This window comes from Cydia splendana, chromosome 16 (assembly GCF_910591565.1).
Source record: "Cydia splendana chromosome 16, ilCydSple1.2, whole genome shotgun sequence".
Classification (NCBI taxonomy): Eukaryota; Metazoa; Arthropoda; class Insecta; order Lepidoptera; family Tortricidae; genus Cydia; species Cydia splendana.
Window position 1 is genome coordinate 5,767,798 of NC_085975.1, and position 18,958 is coordinate 5,786,755.

At 35.4% G+C, this 18,958-nt stretch overlaps 1 protein-coding gene across 3 annotated transcripts in view; it reads right to left on the bottom strand.

The window, feature by feature from the left end:
- The window catches only part of LOC134798103 (diuretic hormone receptor), a 34,735-nt gene extending 16,170 nt beyond the window's left edge, over nt 1-18,565 (bottom strand). For all 3 annotated transcript variants that reach the window (XM_063770440.1, XM_063770441.1, XM_063770443.1), the window contains exons 1-5: nt 18,433-18,565; nt 15,426-15,519; nt 7,726-7,828; nt 1,655-1,735; nt 212-291 (exon numbers count right to left, since the gene is read on the bottom strand). In XM_063770440.1, the coding sequence (XP_063626510.1) occupies nt 212-291; nt 1,655-1,735; nt 7,726-7,828; nt 15,426-15,479 (318 nt within the window). In that variant the 5' untranslated portion in view covers nt 15,480-15,519; nt 18,433-18,565. The remainder of the gene's footprint in view (nt 1-211; nt 292-1,654; nt 1,736-7,725; nt 7,829-15,425; nt 15,520-18,432) is intronic.
- Nucleotides 18,566-18,958: the final 393 nt, after the last annotated feature.

An 18,958-nucleotide genomic window follows, 5' to 3' on the forward strand; every position in this document is an offset into this window, starting at 1 on the left:
CATTTAAATTTGAGGTTGTTTTAATTTTTCTCATCTCATCTCGGCATTGCACTAAGCTTCACTCTTAACCCTTCTGGGTTAACTAGAGTGAAGCTTAGAGCAAAACTGTCATGCGAAAATCGCCCTCCAAAATGCCAACTCGGCATCTTAACTAGGTACCGGCAAGATGGCGGCTCGTTATAGTGAAATAAGCGGTAAATTGATCAATTACCCCGTCGGAGCCGGTGGAAGGCACCACGGTGACGAGGCACCGCGATATCACCCATATCGTTAGGAACACCGCCGGCGCGCCTGCGAACATAACAGACAAATTAATTTTAAATCAAGCTTTTGAGGCCAATTCTGCAAGCTTAGCATAGGAGCCTGCGAGACTCCCTCTCTAATTAATAGGGTTATTAATAGTCGGGTAGTCTAATCTATCTCGCGGGCGAGATACTGTCGCGTCGTTCCTGTGCTAATACTACTGCTTTATGAATTTGATGGTTTTTATTTTGTTTTGACGAAATGGAATCATAATCAATAGTCGCCTCAAAAGCCATTTGGCTCGCGCCTATGAGTGAGCGTGAGATGTCTGATAAGTTGATAACACGAACTGACGGTCGTATCAAAACGAGAAAAAAACATATCAAATTGTTAAATGACAATGTATGACCATTACTGAATAAATGATATGATATGATATGATATGATATGATATGATATGATAAAACAGAATCAGCTTCCAAGCTTTTATTACAAACACACAATTTAGAACCTTAAATACGAAACATAAAGCTCGAAATGAAATGACACGTGTTTATATTGCATTATAAATGTGATCGTGAAGGGAAACGCGTTAAACGTAAATCAAAATGTTTGTCTCAGTATTATGAATGTTTAAATCATGTTATCGATATTTCCAAATACATGGGCGGCTTTATGTATTACTGAAATAACAATTCACGTGTACAAATTTATGTATAAAAGTGACGCAAAATGTCCATTAAAAGGTAATATAGTAGAAAGAAGTTCCACGTGATGGCTACGTATACTTAATGTTAGAAGGTTGATTAAACTTAAGTTTACCCGGGTATTATTACCCAAGCTTTGTGGGTAAAGTCCGAAAATTTAAACGACATTTATCTGTATTCGGGGTTTACTCTAGTGTGTACACACCTAGGTCTACCCAACTCTGGCTGGGTAATGGTGTAAAAGTTCATTTCTAAGTTCAGTTCATACTTAGTATTACCCAAGCTTTTTGGGTAAAGTCCGAATATGAAATAAAAAATACCCTAGGTCTACCCAACGCTGGCTGGGTAATGGTGTAAAAGTTCATTTCAAAGTTCAGTTCATACTTAGTATTACCAGGCGTGGCTCACTCCGCGATTTCGTCGCTTTGCTACAGGTAGCTAAAAGTACATCCGTTCCGCCCCAATTTTGGGGAAAGCCATAAGCCGCGCGTGGCGCTGTCGCCACCTAGCGGCCATATCTGTGCTGATCGTAACAGACGCGTTTTGTTAGAGAGTGAGTCTTCTGTACCTAGTACTATTATTTATTCTGTGGTATTAGGTACCCAAGCTTTTTGGGTAAAGTCCGAATATGAAATAAAAAATAACCTAGGTCTACCCAACGCTGGCTGGGTATAAGGTAATTTCACATTAACTTTTAAACTTACCCCATCCAATAGTGGTGTAGACTTTTAACTTTATATTTTCCGCAGTAAACGTTTCCACGACTAGCATATACAGATATAGACCTAAAAACAAAAAAATACATTAAAACATTATAGATAATATATCATTAAACATTAAATAAATATGCTTCCAAAGAATATTGCCCTTCTTTCATAAATGTCATAATTATTATATTATGGCGTAGAGTTACTGATAATCTAAAAACCTCTCACAACGGTCATGACTTTCTGGATTAAAGAATAAAGATTAGAAGAGAAGAAATATAAATAAATTATATTTATAAATAAAATCAAATGATATCAAACACCGTTGTTATTTCTTGTTAATACATATCGGGTGGAACAGAATATAGTAGATTGTACAACAAGGGCATAAAGTGACCCATTTTTACCCGAGGCAATTTTTGCCAAAATAGTAGACGAGGGTAAAAATTGACATTTATGCCCTTGTTGTACACTTTGCTTTTCACTTCGATTGCGCGGAAAATAAATTATATTTTTCACGGCAATTTACACCACGAAATTGTCGTAAAGCGAAAGAACATAATACATAACCAATTTCCGCCAACTAACTTATGAATTTTTTTTTTTAATTTTCAACATGTGATCAGAGTTTCAGACGCTTGGTTTTCTGCCAAGTCAAACATTTCGGAGCATTTTTGAACGATAATCGACTCCTATACTGCGTCAAGCAAATCTTGTCAGTAGAAAAAGGCGGCAAATTTGAAAAATCGCGGGCTAGCAACACTATGTTCGAATAATTCCAAAATCGCGTGTCGTCTGTGTTTTATCTGTGGCCAACTTGTTTGTTGACATTCTGAATCGTTTTTATTTCAAGAGATATTTCTGCTGTGATATTTTCTGATATTTAATAAGATTGTGCATTACCTTAAGCAAAGCTAAGCCTGCAATGTATAATCATACTCGTTCATAGTAAACATTACTAAAATTTTAGGTTATGAGAAGTACTGGAAGAACATGGGAAGAACTTGGGAACTTGTAAGATTATGTGCAGTTTTTTTGTTTTAGGGTTAAAAGGCATAAATAAAATTAAAACGTATGCCTAAATCTATCCAATAAGACCACACATTGTGTCCTGGAAACCGTCCATAGGCCCACATATCTTACTATTTTCAGCGACTGATTCGACTACATAATTTACAAAGGTAAACTTTTAAAACAGTATTAAGAACTTTGATTATATCGCCGTTCTTTCGCAACATTACCTAATCCTTACATATGTTTGTTGCAGGATTAAATCTCGCTCAATATGAGGCGTTCGTAGTAGGTAGTTTCTCTTCAGAAGTTCAGTCAGACAATACTTACCTACGGCGGTTTGTATACGTGTACAGCGCAACCAAGACGAAAAATAAATTTATTATTTAAAAATGTAACAAAAATATTGAGAGCTTAAATATTGATGGAATAGATTATTCTTGTATAAGTTGTCCTTATGTTAGTCATCAAGAAAGTATATTATTTAGGCTAATTTGTTTCATGCTCTCAGCTCTCAGCTACTTAGGTATATATGTATACCTATGGGAAATCCTAGTTTATACTTGCTGAAACAGGTACAGTCAGCAGCAAAAGTTACTAAGCGGGCCAGGTGTTCAAAATGATCTTGACGCGACTTTATTATTAAGAGAATAAGAGTGTGTCAAGGTAATTTTGAATACCTGGCCCGCTTAGTAACTTTTGCTGCTGACTGTACCTATGTATCTTTTTAAAAGAAGTTTTAAGTCGCTTTACATACCTGTTTGTTCAATAAAAGAAAATAATGTAGTCAGCATTCATATGGAGCACTAGACGCAGTGTAGGTATCATTTTAGAAAAGTATTTTCACATTTCCAAAATGACAAGTCTTGAATAGCCTAATGTACAAGTTAATAAAATTTCCTAACAGTATTTTTTATTTTTATTATACAATATTATAATTGTGTTATATTTCTCAAACATATTTCCTAAACTTTAGCCGGGCAAACACAACTAGCCAGTCAGATCCAAGAAAATTATACTCATAGCTTTAGCATAAGAAAAAGAGTATGATTCCCTCTGTCTTTAGACAGTCAGTCCTGGGCCAAACTACATAAAGAATCTTTTTTATGCCTGCCACAGAACCCTACAAATTATAAATTGAATAGAGGAATAGTATTTCTTAGACCATGAAATAAAATAGGTACCAAGGGTTAAATTAGACAAATTATTGTTAAACTAAACTAAAAATATTTAGTTTACCCAAGAAATGTTTAACTCCTTATGTTTGGAAACTTAAATTACACATTTTGTAACAAATCTGTTTTATGCTTAAGATGCAATAGATGACTACAGAGTATTATGATGCTTGGTTGAAGTGACCAGGTAACCTTGGTAACTTCATATTTTTTCAATGAATGCCCTGAATTAAAGTGTAGGTAGGTTAAAGTGACCCTTATCTTCTCTTACATTTAAATTAAATAAGCACCCAAATATCATTTGTTTTATTTTTATTATGTATATTGTACAATATAATCACCAATCAAAATATTACACAGGTAGGTATGTGATATTGATCCAGAAAAGTACACTAATTTACATTAACAAGTAGCATATTATATTGTAAGTACTTATCAAATATTCCACAATTTCCATTTTGCTATGATTAAAATTGAATTCCAACTGAGAAATCTAATAAAATATTAAAATTCAGTAGGACATCTACCTGCGGAAGCAATGATTTTATTCATACATTCTAGTTTAATGGCATCTCTTCTTCTTTGTCGTTCCCTCATGACTGAGGATCGTGATCAATAACTATGTCCCTCCATTTATCGCGAACAAGGGCTATTTGGGCTGCCCTCTGCATGGAACCACATGCTTGTTTTATGGAATCCGACAATCTTGCAGGGGCTCTTCCTCTAGCGCGCTTGCCTTCAACTTGCCCCGGTATGATGTCACGTTCGAGGCTGTGGTGTGGCGACCGCAGTATGTGCCCAAAGAATCTAAGAGCCCTATCCTGGCAGATTGTTGAGAGTCGTTTGGTGATTTTGAGTTCTCTCAGAATAGTTTAATGGCATAGTCCGTTTCTAATTGTAATTTGATATCTTCAAATTTGTTAATCATTTTGACTAACATGGCTTTTAAATTGTCCGTCCATATTAAATAACAATTTCTAAAATTTTCAATAAGCCGTAAGTGACAATTTGAATTGACGTACGTAGGGCGCGCTCAGCGGAAAAAAAATCATATTCGTTCTGGTTCGACGTACATTGCTGCTTTTCTTAACGCAATACTGCTCTTTGAGTGTTGCCCTACTTTAGTTTGCTTTACATTGCTACTGACAAGATTTGCTTGACGCACTATATTTTATGTGATTTACTAAATTTAAGACGAAACAGGAGCTGAGTTTTAAATATTTTAGGTAAATATACCCGTCTCGTTAACGGAAGCGGCACCTAAAAGTAGTGCGATAAGGACAAGGCGAAAAATCCTGTGTAAAAATCTCAAAAATCGAGGTTTCGTACTCCTCTGTTTCCTCCTCCAAAACTTAACCAATCGTAACCAAATTTGGAAATCTAAATGATTATGAAATTATCTGTGTCGCACCGTTTTGCTTTTTTGGCTAATTGATATCAGTTTTGAATGCCACGCCTCTCATTGCGGCATAGTCAATTAGGCCATTTTGGCCATTTTTAAAGGGCTCTAGCGCCTTAAAAAACAAAAATATCAAAAAAAGCAAAACGGTCCGACACAGACATTGACAATATTAATCTGTGTTGAAAAAATCATTGCTCTAGCTTCAAAAACCACGGAGGAAAACGAGGAGTACGTTTGTATGGAGAAATGACAACTCCCGTTGGCTCTTAATGACAGAAAATACGGATTTCTAATAAATTGTAGCAAAAATAAAATAATATAACAAGTTTTGTCATCTACACAATTTTATTGCTCAGTAAAATTGTGCAATATGTTTTAACTGTTTGGCTGTTGAGACCGATTACCTTAGTCTTAGAAGAAAATTTTACTTTTATGCTCTAGAGCATTAAAGTAAATTATGCGATACTGTCAGAAATGTATTAAATTAGAACATTTTAATTAAGTAAATGAAGCCTTCCAATTGTTTTGACGTTTCCAGTTGTTTTGACGACCTGTCTGGTAGTGACCCACCCTGCCTATGAAACCGATGTCCCGGGTTCATGCTCTAGAGCATAAAATGCGATTTTATGTCGTCTACGCACGACATAAAGGTGCACTTTTTGAGCATGAGAAGTGAAAAAGGACTTTTACCGCAAACGGGGATATGTTTAGGCTGATTGAATGACATGACATGTGTCAATTTAAAATGTAAATAACTTTGTAGGGTTGTCACTCATATAGAAATATTTCATTTTAATGATTTGTTATACTTTTTAATCCAGCTTTACGATTATAATAACTTTATTGTAGATCACTTAGATAACGATATCCTTTCAACTTAGTCCTTAGAAATGTTCCACTCTGTATAACATTGGGCAGTCCCTGGACAGATCATATAATTAACAACTTCTAACCAAAGTTACCTACAAAGAAACGACTTCTGAAACATAATACCGAAGGTCGAAGCTAATGTGTTTTGATTTTACTCAAATTATTGGTAAAGCATTATATTTCAGTCTGTCAATCATTTTTTTAGCTACAGGCTAGAGTAATTTGTGTTTATATTTTGTGTTCGAAGTTTATTAGAAGAAAATAAAAATAAACCAAGTGCGTATTAAATCACGCAAAAATTTTCAATTAAATTTTTACTGCTGCGGCTAGTGGCAATAGAAATGTTCTCTGTAAATTTGAACTGCTACAAATGCTACAATTTATGCCATTTATGGCACCAATCATATTTCATATCTACTACGCGTGGAAAGCCTCCGACGTTTCTTTTCAAAGCATTCTATTAAAATAATTCAGCGAGTAATTAAAATTAACCGTTACGTCCATCGCATGCCATCTGTCAATTCTGAAGAATTTGTTTACATTAATACGTATTTATAGCCCGGAACACAGACCCGCCATGCGTACGTTGGAATTTTTTTAAGGTGTTTCTTATTGCTCTTGTAAAAGAAAAGAAGATCATAAATTTTATATTTCCGATTTATGATCCGCGAATATTGTTTCCAATAAAAATATGCGTTTTTTGCAGTTGCCAATCATCAAATCCACACAGAAATAATCACGAAATAATAAAATTTTATGGTTTACGATAAAGTTGAGCAGACTATGTCTACATTCTTAAAATGTTTTTCAACTTCGGTGTCTATAGTCTAGCCTTGTTTTGTTATCTAAAGTGAGTTTTAAATCTGGAGCCTGGCCAGTCTAGAACATCAAAATTTTCAATTCGTCAGCCTTTAAACTTAACTGCCAAAATAATGATACTTAGATTTTACATAAATTGTCAAAGAGAGGTGACCTTAACAATAGAATTAGCGTTAATAAGGCCTTATATCACGAGTGCGCCGCAGCAGTATCTCGCGCGCGAGATGTGCTACGCGTTATTTGATAACGATGACGAGTAGTCTGCATATATCACGCGAGATACTATTGCGGCGCATTCGTGCTAACCCACAAATACAGGTAAATTCGAGTAGAAACAAAAATATATTTTAAAGTTTTAATTTTAGTTGGTTCGATCTTTGTAGGTATCTTTTATTATAATCTACAGGACTATATTACTGGACGTGGCACCAATAATGAAACGTAAACCACAAATCCTGTAAAATAAGCATTCAACATCAGTTTTTGAACACTGGGAACATTTTACCGTAAATATGTATAGCTGTTAAAGTTTGAATTTTTGATAATTTCAATGTTTAATAAAAACCTCGTATCGTCGATGATTGGAGAAAAAAAAAACATAGTTTTAATTTGTTAATCATGCTGAAACCAATTGCAGTATCTTTCATTAAACACGTCGAAAACATAAAATACGAATAGGACATTCACCTTTTAACGCGCAAAGTGGTATAAATTTTATAGGGCACATTTACTTTTAAATGTCTCATGATTGGCGCCGTTACTATAGACAAAAATTAAATCAAAATTCTTACCCTCAACGAGCATCCAAAAGAAGTTGGTCAGATAAAAGTAGTGCATACAAATCACTAGGATCATACACGACGTTTGATCTTGCGACGCCTCGTCCGACCAATTCTAAACAAAAGACAAACGGTAAAAATCCATTACGAAGACGTGAGGTTTACACGAATGTGGGGATCTTTGATGTGGGATGCCAGCTTTTAATGACTTTTGAAACTAAATAGGTCGATGTAGGTACCTTTTAGTTTGTGCTCAAACTTCTGCACAGTTACTACTAATTTTGTTTAAAACTCATATATATTGTAAGAAGCACATGTCATTTGACTCATTTGATTATTTTTTACCATTAAAATCCACACAGAATTTAAAGGATAACAACGGGAGCTGTGGAGATCAAGGGGATAGGCCTTTGCCCAGCAGTGGGACACTGTAATAGGCAAAGAAAAAAAATTAAGGTTATGATTGCATGCTTTTTTCTCTTTAATACCTCTGTTTCTCTATTTACAAGTAGAATAAATTAACTAGAAGAGCGACAAATAATAGCAATCTTAACTGAGTCTGAAGTAATAATGGCTTCTTGCCAACAACGAATTAAGCATGAAACCATTTTAAAATGTTTAATTTTCGTCAATTAAAAGGAACGGTGATCAATTTCATTAGCCGGAAACATAAAATACCTATGATAGATATCAATTTCATTTCAATATCATTCTGTGAATAATGGATATCAAATTTAACGTTTTTGGATGTCTTCAATAAATTAATTTGAGTTCCCACAAATCTTATACCTTTATATCGTGTATATGTATTTATATATTTCGGGGATCTAGGAAATGGCTCTAATGGTTTCGATGATATTTGCTATGTGGGGGTTTTCGGGGGCGAATAATCGATCTATCTATGTCGTATCTATGGGAATACGCGCATTTTTGAGTTATGTTTTCCAAGCAAAGATCGGTCTCCCAGATATATAATTAGTACATATTAAGAGAACAGTGCAATTTGGTCTAACGTATCAAACGGGTATCGAGGGCATAAAACTAACATACCCGTAAGTATTCTCTTTGATTATTAACACATTCATAGCCACTAAGTGCTACGAGTTACGCGCGTAGCCACATCTTCGCCGTATGGAGCGCGTAGTCGCTACGAACAGTGTACCCGACAGTCGGGTTCTTGGCCCTGAATGTGTTAAGGCATGCGCATTGCGCAAACTTCCGTTCGGTGCCAAGTTCGGTGCTTATCCAGCTTTAACGTTCGAGTCAGGCCATTACCTAGGTATTCTAAGTTATATATTGCCATTATTTTTATGAGATGTGGTTTTATTACGAATTCGGTTGTAGACAGATTTTAGAGTAAAAGTTATAGGTACAGCTAAAGTAATAAAATTGAGACTCACAGTTATTTCGAGTTGAATGTAAAAGTGATGTAGACTCTAAGAAAAAAATGTGTCGCCAATTTTAACAGCTGAAATAAATGGCGCTGTACTGCACCATGTTTTGTGGTAACTCGATTGTTAAACGTCATCTTTTTAGTACCAGAGAACTTACTATAATATGTACAGCAAGCTGCAAACACAGTATACCCACATCATGAGTGGAATTTATTCATAAAGTGAGTATGCACTTTTGCAACTGGGTGTACGGATGACCATACAGCGCCATCTGCTTTCTAAATTCGAAGCACAAATTTGTCACTTCTTATACAATAAATTAATCTTTGTTATCATTTAGTATAATTATTACCTACTTGGGAAGTAATATTGTTCTTTCTCATTTTCAATGCTCTTTCTTAACTTTATACGTAATTCAAAGTTGTTTAAAAACCTATACACATTCATTTGTAACTGGACAGGACAGACAGACGATCGTAAATCTTCCCTTGTCCATTACGCTAAGGGCTGTGTCTTGCTCCCTAATTCACAAAACATTTCTCCTCGACTGCGAGCCCATTCCCAATGAAACTAGACCTGAATCCCTAACAGCTATACATACACCGTGAAATCATTTATACTGGTCTATTCCAAGCAAGGACTTTTATATGTTTCGTAAAAAACAGCCGTGTCCGCTCGCGCTCTTTTATTCGTCCCACAAACGCAATATTGACATATAGGTCAACGTTTTAGTTCAAAGAATTACTGTCTTCCAGTTAGTCTCCTTGGGGAAAATTTTACAAATTTAGTTTAGAACTAGTACTATTTATTTTTAGAGGAAAGTGCTCTTTTGTTTCTGTCATGGAATTATTAAGTGAACAGGGAAGTGCCTATTCGTGTGTCCGAAAGAAAAGGTGTTCCAGAGGGATTGTTCGTTCTAATTAAGGTGACCAAGTATGTGTACACCTGTATACATTTATATAAATATGTAGTATCCGTATGTTATTTATTATTGCCATAGATGGAGCGTTTGTTTTATAGGGCACAAGACGTTCATATTTACTATTGCCAAGCCAAAAAGGACAAGACATCATGGGCCAGCCATTAAGCCAGGGACCGTTACCGGTATTCTGACTACAGGTTATTATTGAGGTATAACCGGTGTAATTTGAATTTGGGTATTTATATCACTTAATCTCCGAATAGAGGTATTCGAATACCGGTATTCAATAGTGTTATCGGTTTAGCCAATTGACAACAAATACCACTATTTGATAGTTTACTCCTAAAGCTATTACCGGTAATAAGTAAGTGCCAATACCGGTTGTAGTAGTACCACGATTCGTTCCTTCGCTACTCGTCAAGGACGTTGTCCGGCCCGCTTGTAAAGTTGTAAATACTTAAGATCCGGATCTTAGAATGCCCGTTTTCATGTTGGCTGGTAAAATTAGCTGTTAGGTGATGATTTTGAATGATAAATATTTAATAGCGTTCATTTGACTCATTTAATTGTTTTTTTTTTTGTTGATTTAATTGTATTTTATTACGTATGTAGTTTATAATCTCAAATATATGAGCGCCGATTAGACGTGCGCGCCGCCGCCATAAGGAGTCCGCGCGCCGCCGCCGCCGCCGGTAGATTAAAATGCGCGCCGAATATTTTTTATAAGACAGTATTATGCAGCGTTAAAATATGTAATAGGTAGGTCCGATAAGAAATAGTTGAAATAGGCGCCACTTCCTACGTAACTCTCACATTTTTGACGTAAAATACTTACTTAAACATGGCAATAATTACGTACTTACGGAAATTTTTTGGTCATATAATTTAATTTCTACTATTTTATGTCGCACCAACACCATACTAACTATTTATTATGTGGCAGTACGATTTACATAAAAATGTGTTGTATGTACCATGTACCTATGGGTAAAACACATTTACAAAGTATAATGTCCAGTGTTTTAACCGTTGTCGATTACAGGGCACTAGTGCCAAGTATGCGAAGAGTAAAATTATCACGTTTTCTGGTAGTTTTTATGAATATGAATATGAATTAAAGAGAGGGATTTTAGGTGTTTCAAAACCTTTTAAAAAGTCATTACTTGTCGTATTGCAACGTAATGAACCAAATAGATAAAAAAATATAATTACGGTTTTTTTTTCCTGTGCGTTCATCAAGACATCAAGAGACAGACCCGATTTCATTTGAGAAATTTCTTACGAAAATATTGATAAAATTGCATGCATTGTTGTATACCATTGCTCAGATGTTGCTGCATCCTACGATACCCCGCTAAGTTTGATTTAATGTTAATAAAATGACGCCAATTACTGGTAAAATTTTACCACCTACGAGCTATAAAGCTTTTGGAAAAATATAAAAATAATAGGTTTTACTTTAGTTCATAACATAAGTTGACATTATCAGTAAGTGTATTTGTAATTAAAAATGCAATTATTCTATATTTATTAAAAAAAAAACAAGAATTTGACAAAAAAAACCTTATGCATATAAAGTACTGTATACTAACTAGGCAACGTCCAAAATACTAGACGTCTTTTCATTATGCGGCGTATCTTTTTATTTACACCGACTGGCAACATCAAACATATTTGACATACCTATGTTTTTTTCGAAACTATTATAAATAGATTTTTTTCATGATTTTTCTACAATAAACAACCACATAATAAGATATATAACACCAAAAAAATTATACTTAACACAGTTTTTTGAGATTTTTTTCCCTTGTCGATTTAAGGGTTAAGCATGGCTTTTCATTATACGTCTTAATATTGAAAAGTTGAAAAATTCCACGCCGCCGCCACCCAATTTTTTTCGACCGGCGCGCACGTCTAGCGCCGCCCAATAGGCATTTAGCCGGCGGCGGTTCGCCGGTCAAAATTGGTTGGCGGTGGCGGCGAATCGGCGGCGTAGCCTTGAAAACTTGGTTTATGCGAAGAGAATTCAAACCTTAATTCATTTAATTTAATTTCATTTAATTTATTGAATTATGGTAGGAAAAAAGTTTTTCATGGCATTAACTGTAGATAAGCAGCATAATGAACATCTCTTTATATTGTGAGTAGGGCTTGCAATTCGAATATTCGAATATTCGAATTTGTCGAATATTCGGCCTGTTTTGATATTCGAATATTCGGCCGCTCAGGTTTCGAATATTCGAATATTTTTTATTACTATAAAAAATCGATTTAATCCGCTGCAGTTACAGTTTCTGTGTGTTTTCCGGGTATTTACAGTGAATGAGTAATGGTAGGTACCCAAATACGAAGGAAATAATATTTTTTCTGTATTCCTCTCGATAGACTTCGTGAATACAGTGAAACCTAACTCAATTTGAAAGAAAACGAAATCAAAAAGTATGTTATTTTTACGGTGCATAAGTTTTAAGTTAAAGGGTCATTCTGTTTATTAAGACTAAACCTTGCCCGCACTTATCGCAATTCTCAAATTTGATCATACCAAACCTGCCCAAGTGCCCAACTAGGTAATCTAACTATGCACCTTTAGCTGACAAATAATCCAGTAGTCAACTAACTTTTTCCCTTAAATATTCCAATATTATATAATTAAGCCGACCATTAATTAAGGCCTCTGAGTGACTACAAGTTAATTTAAATCAGAAAATAATTACCTACTAAAAAAAATATCTTACATACCTAGGTTTGGTTTAGATGATTAAAGTTATATTATTACACTCAACGGCGCATTTATAATAAAAGTTTTATCTAGAAATATTGAATACGTCTTATTTTGGCGTTTTACTTGTTTTTATAAATGTGGGCATCTCATAGTAGGATGATAAAATCTAGTCAATTAAGTGGATTTCTGCAAAATATCATTAGTTTTAGCAATATGTGAAATAAGCTTTTGAATAAAACGATAATAAACCGATTTCTCGTTCTTTTTCTTATTTTTTATAATATTCGAATAATTATTCGAATATTCGAATATGTCGTCAGAAAAAGTCGAATATTCGAATACCTGAAAGTTTCGAATATTTGCAAGCCCTAATTGTGAGGTTACTGTTAATTGAATCTATCACTAATTCACTACACTTTATAAAACAAAGTCCCCCGCCGCGTCTGTCTGTAACTATATGAATGTATGTTCACGATGAACTCAAATCAAAACCTACTCAACTGATTTTCATGCGGATTTCAGCTATCAATAGAAAGATTTTTGAGGAAGCTTTAGTTTAGGTGTACAATTTGTTAAGGTTTTGTGTAATCCGTGCGAAGTCAGTGCGGGTAGCTATAGTCAAATATAATAGTTATTATATGTACGTATCGCCAGGAGAGGTGAATGATTACACACACTGCTCGCACAGACCACCTACTAATCGCAAAAATAGTATGAATGAATCAATGAGTGAATGTGACTTAAATGTACGATATTAAAAGCCTATAAAAACCCCTTCAAGAAACTTTTTTGCAGTTGATATCAACTTGATATTGGTACGAAATACGGAACCCTAAAAAGAATATTAATTTCAAAAATGTCTCAAAAATTGTATTGAACAACTATTTACAACTAATATTGCTCAAAGGTTAACTGGAAGAGATCCCTTAAAGGCATAAGTTCGCCTTTATACTAATGACGAATGTTATTTTTCCTGTTTTGTTTTGATTTTTGTACAATAAAGTGTTTTACTACTACTACTACTATATTAAAGCAGAAGGAGTTGAAAATAAAGTTCCAGTTAATCCTTGTTTAATATTCGCTGAAAGTTGTTGAGCATTAGACTTTTCTGAGTGAGCATGCACTCTATGTATTTTTTTCTTTATGTGGTTAAATGCACGTAATGATTATTTTTAGATATAATTTTAATTTATATTTTTGTTCGGTAAATAAAACAAAAATATGATATGAAAAGTTTTCTTGATTTCTATTTAAAGTTAATTGTTTTTATATAAAGTACCATCTCTTAAAATATCGGTACCTAATTTGTTAGCACGTTATATAAAAGCAATAAATTCCCGATCAAACTAATCTGCATAGCATTTGCAACGACAACGTGTGTAAATATCATCGTTAATGTCAAAGTTCTATGAAAATATGACGTTTATATTATAATAACACTCCCTCACTTTGTTCTGTTCAAATCGGTGCAAAGTTAGCTTAGACAGACTCTAGTATCTAACAAGGTCACGCCGATGCCACACCGATAGCGCAGAATTTTGGCGGTGGCGGCGGCGCGAAAATTTTGGCGGCGCGGCGCTCATATTTCATATGGAAATGTTTTCTGGGATTAATTATTTTCATTAATTCATTCATTAACCTCGTGCCTTGAAACGGTCGCAACGCTGAATTTTACAGATTTCGAACCACTTGCTACGCTCGTGGTTAAATCATGAAATCTTTCGCTTGTACAGCGATCAATATAAGCATGAGCAAAAAGAATAGATAGTAAGTTACATATGTCTTTGGCATGAGGACTTAACAACAACTTTAACCTCTTGTCGCAAAGTTTTTGGTTACTCTTTGATCAAGTGCAATGAATACCGGTATTAAATACGAAAACCATTACCGGTATACTGAATACCTGTTATTATTGAGGTATTCATGAATACCGGTATTTCATTATGTCAATTAGTGTACAAATAGCGATAAAGACAAAAACGGAATGACAGCAATACCTCTAATGCGAATATAGGTATAACATTTTAACCGGTATTCGTTTGACAGTTTTTATACAGGTATTTAATAAAACCGGTTATACGGTCCCTGCATTAAGCACGAAGCTCGCAGTTCCGTATTCTGTTTTAGATCCCTGTTGTCTGGAATTTTCCTTAGTTCCAATTTTATTCAATTCTGCAAAATAAATTGTCACTAAAAAACCCCCGATAATCACATTTTTAACAGATGGTCAGACTTATATAACACTTTATTTCGATACTAAGATTGCGGAGGGACTCTTTTTGGTCCAGACATTCGGACTCGAAACTTATTTGAATTTGAGTTCTAAGATTGAGATTTAGCAGTGAATAGATTCAGGCGTTACTTTGCAGAAATCCATATTAATTAAAACCAAAATATTACTTTGCCATTTCGCATTTATCAAAGTAATATTTTGGTTTTAATTGAGATTTAACAACTTTGCTATTAATAGGCCTTCAAAGTAAGTAAGTAAGACAGTTTCGCAGCCAAGTTTGAGCATTAAAGCTGGATAATTACTTGACTTCAGTAAATAGTGTACAAAGCACCTGCTAATAACTAGTAGGTGATATTTCAGTTGATTTATAGTTTACATTAACAATTAAGCACCTTAATTACATAAATAAACTGGTAAATAAACTACATCATAACTTACCTGTAAAGATAAATTTAGTATCCAACTGCATGCTGACAGAATGTACGTCGACATGAGATTTGTGTGTATTGTATTTCGTAGACATCTTAGATCTCTGAAATGGAAAAGCTGAATGAATATACGAATATAATTTCGCAACAAGCAGACACAGCATTTTGTCGCTTTGTTGTTATTTTAACGGGATTGAAACGCGTATACTTAAGCTTTTAAATTACCTACGACGTTTCGAGGACAGCATCGTTCCCTTGGGCTCGGAGAACATACGCGATTAAGTCCCATTCAATTAAATAATAATGTTTGAAAATTGTGTACGTTTAAAGCTTTTTGCTAAAGAAAATATATAACAATCATGTGAATAAGCAAACAAATTACGTAACACCATTTTAGGACAGTTAAATATTTTCAAAAAAGAGGTTAACATTCTACTCTAGGATGTCTGCGGGTTAAGCCGGTCAGCTTGATCGCTTTTTATTCGGTTTGATTGATGTGACTCTAAGTTGACTGGTAACTAATAAAGTACAGTAACGGCACCTGCTCGGTGCTCAAGCCGAATAAGAATCGGTAACTGTGGCGACACCTTTATTATGTTTTTTTTTAAGTGAGTAGGTTACTAACTTAAATTGCGATAAACCTACTCACTATTAAGTGAATAAGTAGATTGTTTATCGCAACATATTAACACGTTCGCGGACGCGGATTGCATAGCATCCGTTTTTGTACTCCTCCTGGTGACGCGCCTGCTATTGCATCCGTTATTCTTTTTAAATTTCTTCATTGAAATGCTTATCAATCCGCTTAAACACAGTATAATATTATTCACCAACTTTTCCTCTACCAGTCACCAGAGTCAAATAATGCCTACTGCCATATTACATAGTTTTATCGAAGTTAAAAATTATCTTGTGACGTCTCCAAATTGGCCCCCCTTTCTGTGACGCAGATGCTATAGCATTCGTCTTTGTATGGCAGCTCCCTCAGTAGCCCGGCAGGTGCGTCTGGGAGTGGACACATGTAATTTGGGTGAACTTCGTGCGCGATAGCGATTTTGACGTATTTTTATAAAATCGTAATTAATGTTTTTCTTACAATTTCTTTAAGTTTTTCATTGTGTTTTAATAAACAAACGTGTTTACTTGCTGTTAATTACACTACAGTAAAATTTTGATAACGGTTAATGTGAAAAAGTGAGGCATGAATGTGTATAAGTACCTATTATTGAAATAATTACGTTACTAGTCATAGTTTTGGTCATTTAATTGTGAATTATTGCCTGTTTGCGCTCGATGATCACCTCCCACAAGGTAAGCACCTTATGACACGCATTTGTGGTATCATTCTGTGTATATTTCACGCCTTGTATTTGGTGCAGATGCATCCGAAAGAGAATATAAAGTTGGGTGAAACATCGCTTGGCAGGAAAAGTGGTGGACGCTTTACGTCCAGAACTTAACGCGGCGGTGCGTTACAGGGAACTCAAAAAGTATAATGCGGTACATATTGACACTTTTGAGAAGTAGTGTTGGCGTAAAATGCTGCGTATACCTTGGACAGCTAGAAGAACAAATCTCTCATTTTAAGAGAGCTCAACATTGCCACTCGGCTCTCTACAACATGCTATGAGACCCATGACTGGGCCTTTAGATTAGAGCCGGTCTCCAACGCATAATTTGTAGGTAGTATCACATAATTTGAGGTCGAATGAACAGCGAACGTGCTTGGGATGGGGCATGTATGAGATGGACTCAATATTACAATGTTAAGCAAAGAGGGAACAAAACAGAAGAAGAAAATTGTTTGAAGAGGTCAGCAAATGACTCTTTAGAGCAAAAATCGCACCTTTAGGAAGTCAGAAGTCTCAGCCATCAAGTCCATCGAGCACGATGTATGAATGCTATAACATGCGATGTCATATAAGATCCCATCTTGACTACGTCATGTGACAGACATGCTTATGCATCCGAATTGTATAGCATTTGTTGTCACATAGCGTATAAAAAATATACTTCATATTGACGCGGATTGCATAACATTCGCCTTGCATAGCATTACGCGTCATATACAAACCTAAAAGATATATTTGTAGTGACAGGAATGCTATAACAGTCCCAATATTTCCATACAAAATTTAGGTGTCCAACTGGTGTGACTGAGCGTCCGCGAACGTGTTCATGTCAAAGATGCATGTACAAGACCTCTGGTTAACCTACCTAGACTATTAGGTAATTTTTTTAAGTAGGTACTTATTTATTATATAAAAAAATCTTTAGTTTGGGATCAATGAATCATCTGTGAGCTCTTCAGAATGATAATGAAATATTTGAAGAGCACTTGACAGAATTGTTAGAAAAGTAATATTGAATGTGTTACTTATCTATTGGATTTCTGATATGATTATATATGCTATGTGATGCATACGTTGTAATAAAAATTTTTGGAAGATGTAAGTAATAGGACAGTGACAACAGTTTTGTTATACATTATTGTGGCTCTTAAATGTCAATAATTATATTTTTATCTAACTTCAAGCAATTGCGGTGTGAAATTACTTATATAAAATGTTCCGGTCTTTGTAGATTTATTATCTTCCGATAGCGATGCTTTACATGTTCAATGCGAAAGACTTCCAAAGAAAGAATTGATTACGATCAATTATCGAGTTGATATGATGTTGGTAACAGTTACTTTGTGCAAACTGAGTGGACGCTCAAGCGTCGGCGAACAGCGGGGCGTTCGGTAATGCGAGCGGCCTCAGTCAACGCTCCAAATTAGACGCTCGTAGCAACGATGTACGCTACGCTGAACGCGCCGCAGCGTTACTCGCTGGTCGCGCGCTACTGGCCGCGTGGCCAGCATGCCAAACGCTTACGCTCCGTGGCGATCCAAACGCAACTGTCAGTGTCGCACTATGGAAGATTGATAGAGAGACACAAAGCGTTTCGTTGTCGTAGCGATAGCGATAGTCACCTTGGCTAGGCTTGAAACCATAGGTTAGCTAGTGTCAACTCACTTGAAGTATAGAAAGACGAAGACGGCCAGCGACAGCACAGCGAGGCTGAGCGAGTAGCCGGCGAGGTAGATGAGGCTTGAGACGTCTGTCGCTGAGGTGTTGGAGATGCGTTCAGTGCAGTTGGAGTAGTCCGAGTAGTTGTGCCAGAAGCCTTCCGCGCAATGCCGCGAGGCGTTTTCTGTTGAAAACAATATATTTAAATAAGCTTGCAAATAATATACTAAATGAAAACAAACATCCCCGCAATAGAATACATTGAAATGATTTTGCATTGTATTCTTCTTAGTTTTACACGACTGCCTAATAAAAGGAGTGTATTGTTAATCTACTACAAATCACATCAACCACCAACATTCTCATTAATACCTATTTAAGTTTTTTTAAAGTATAAAATGAATGAATGGAGTCTATAAGGGAGAAGTGGAAGTGGGAGTTGGAAGTAGACCTCGGCGGACTTTCTCTGATCAGATCGGGGAAATCCTGAAGAAAGGCCAGTTCAAGAGCACCCTAAACCGGCGAGCGTGTA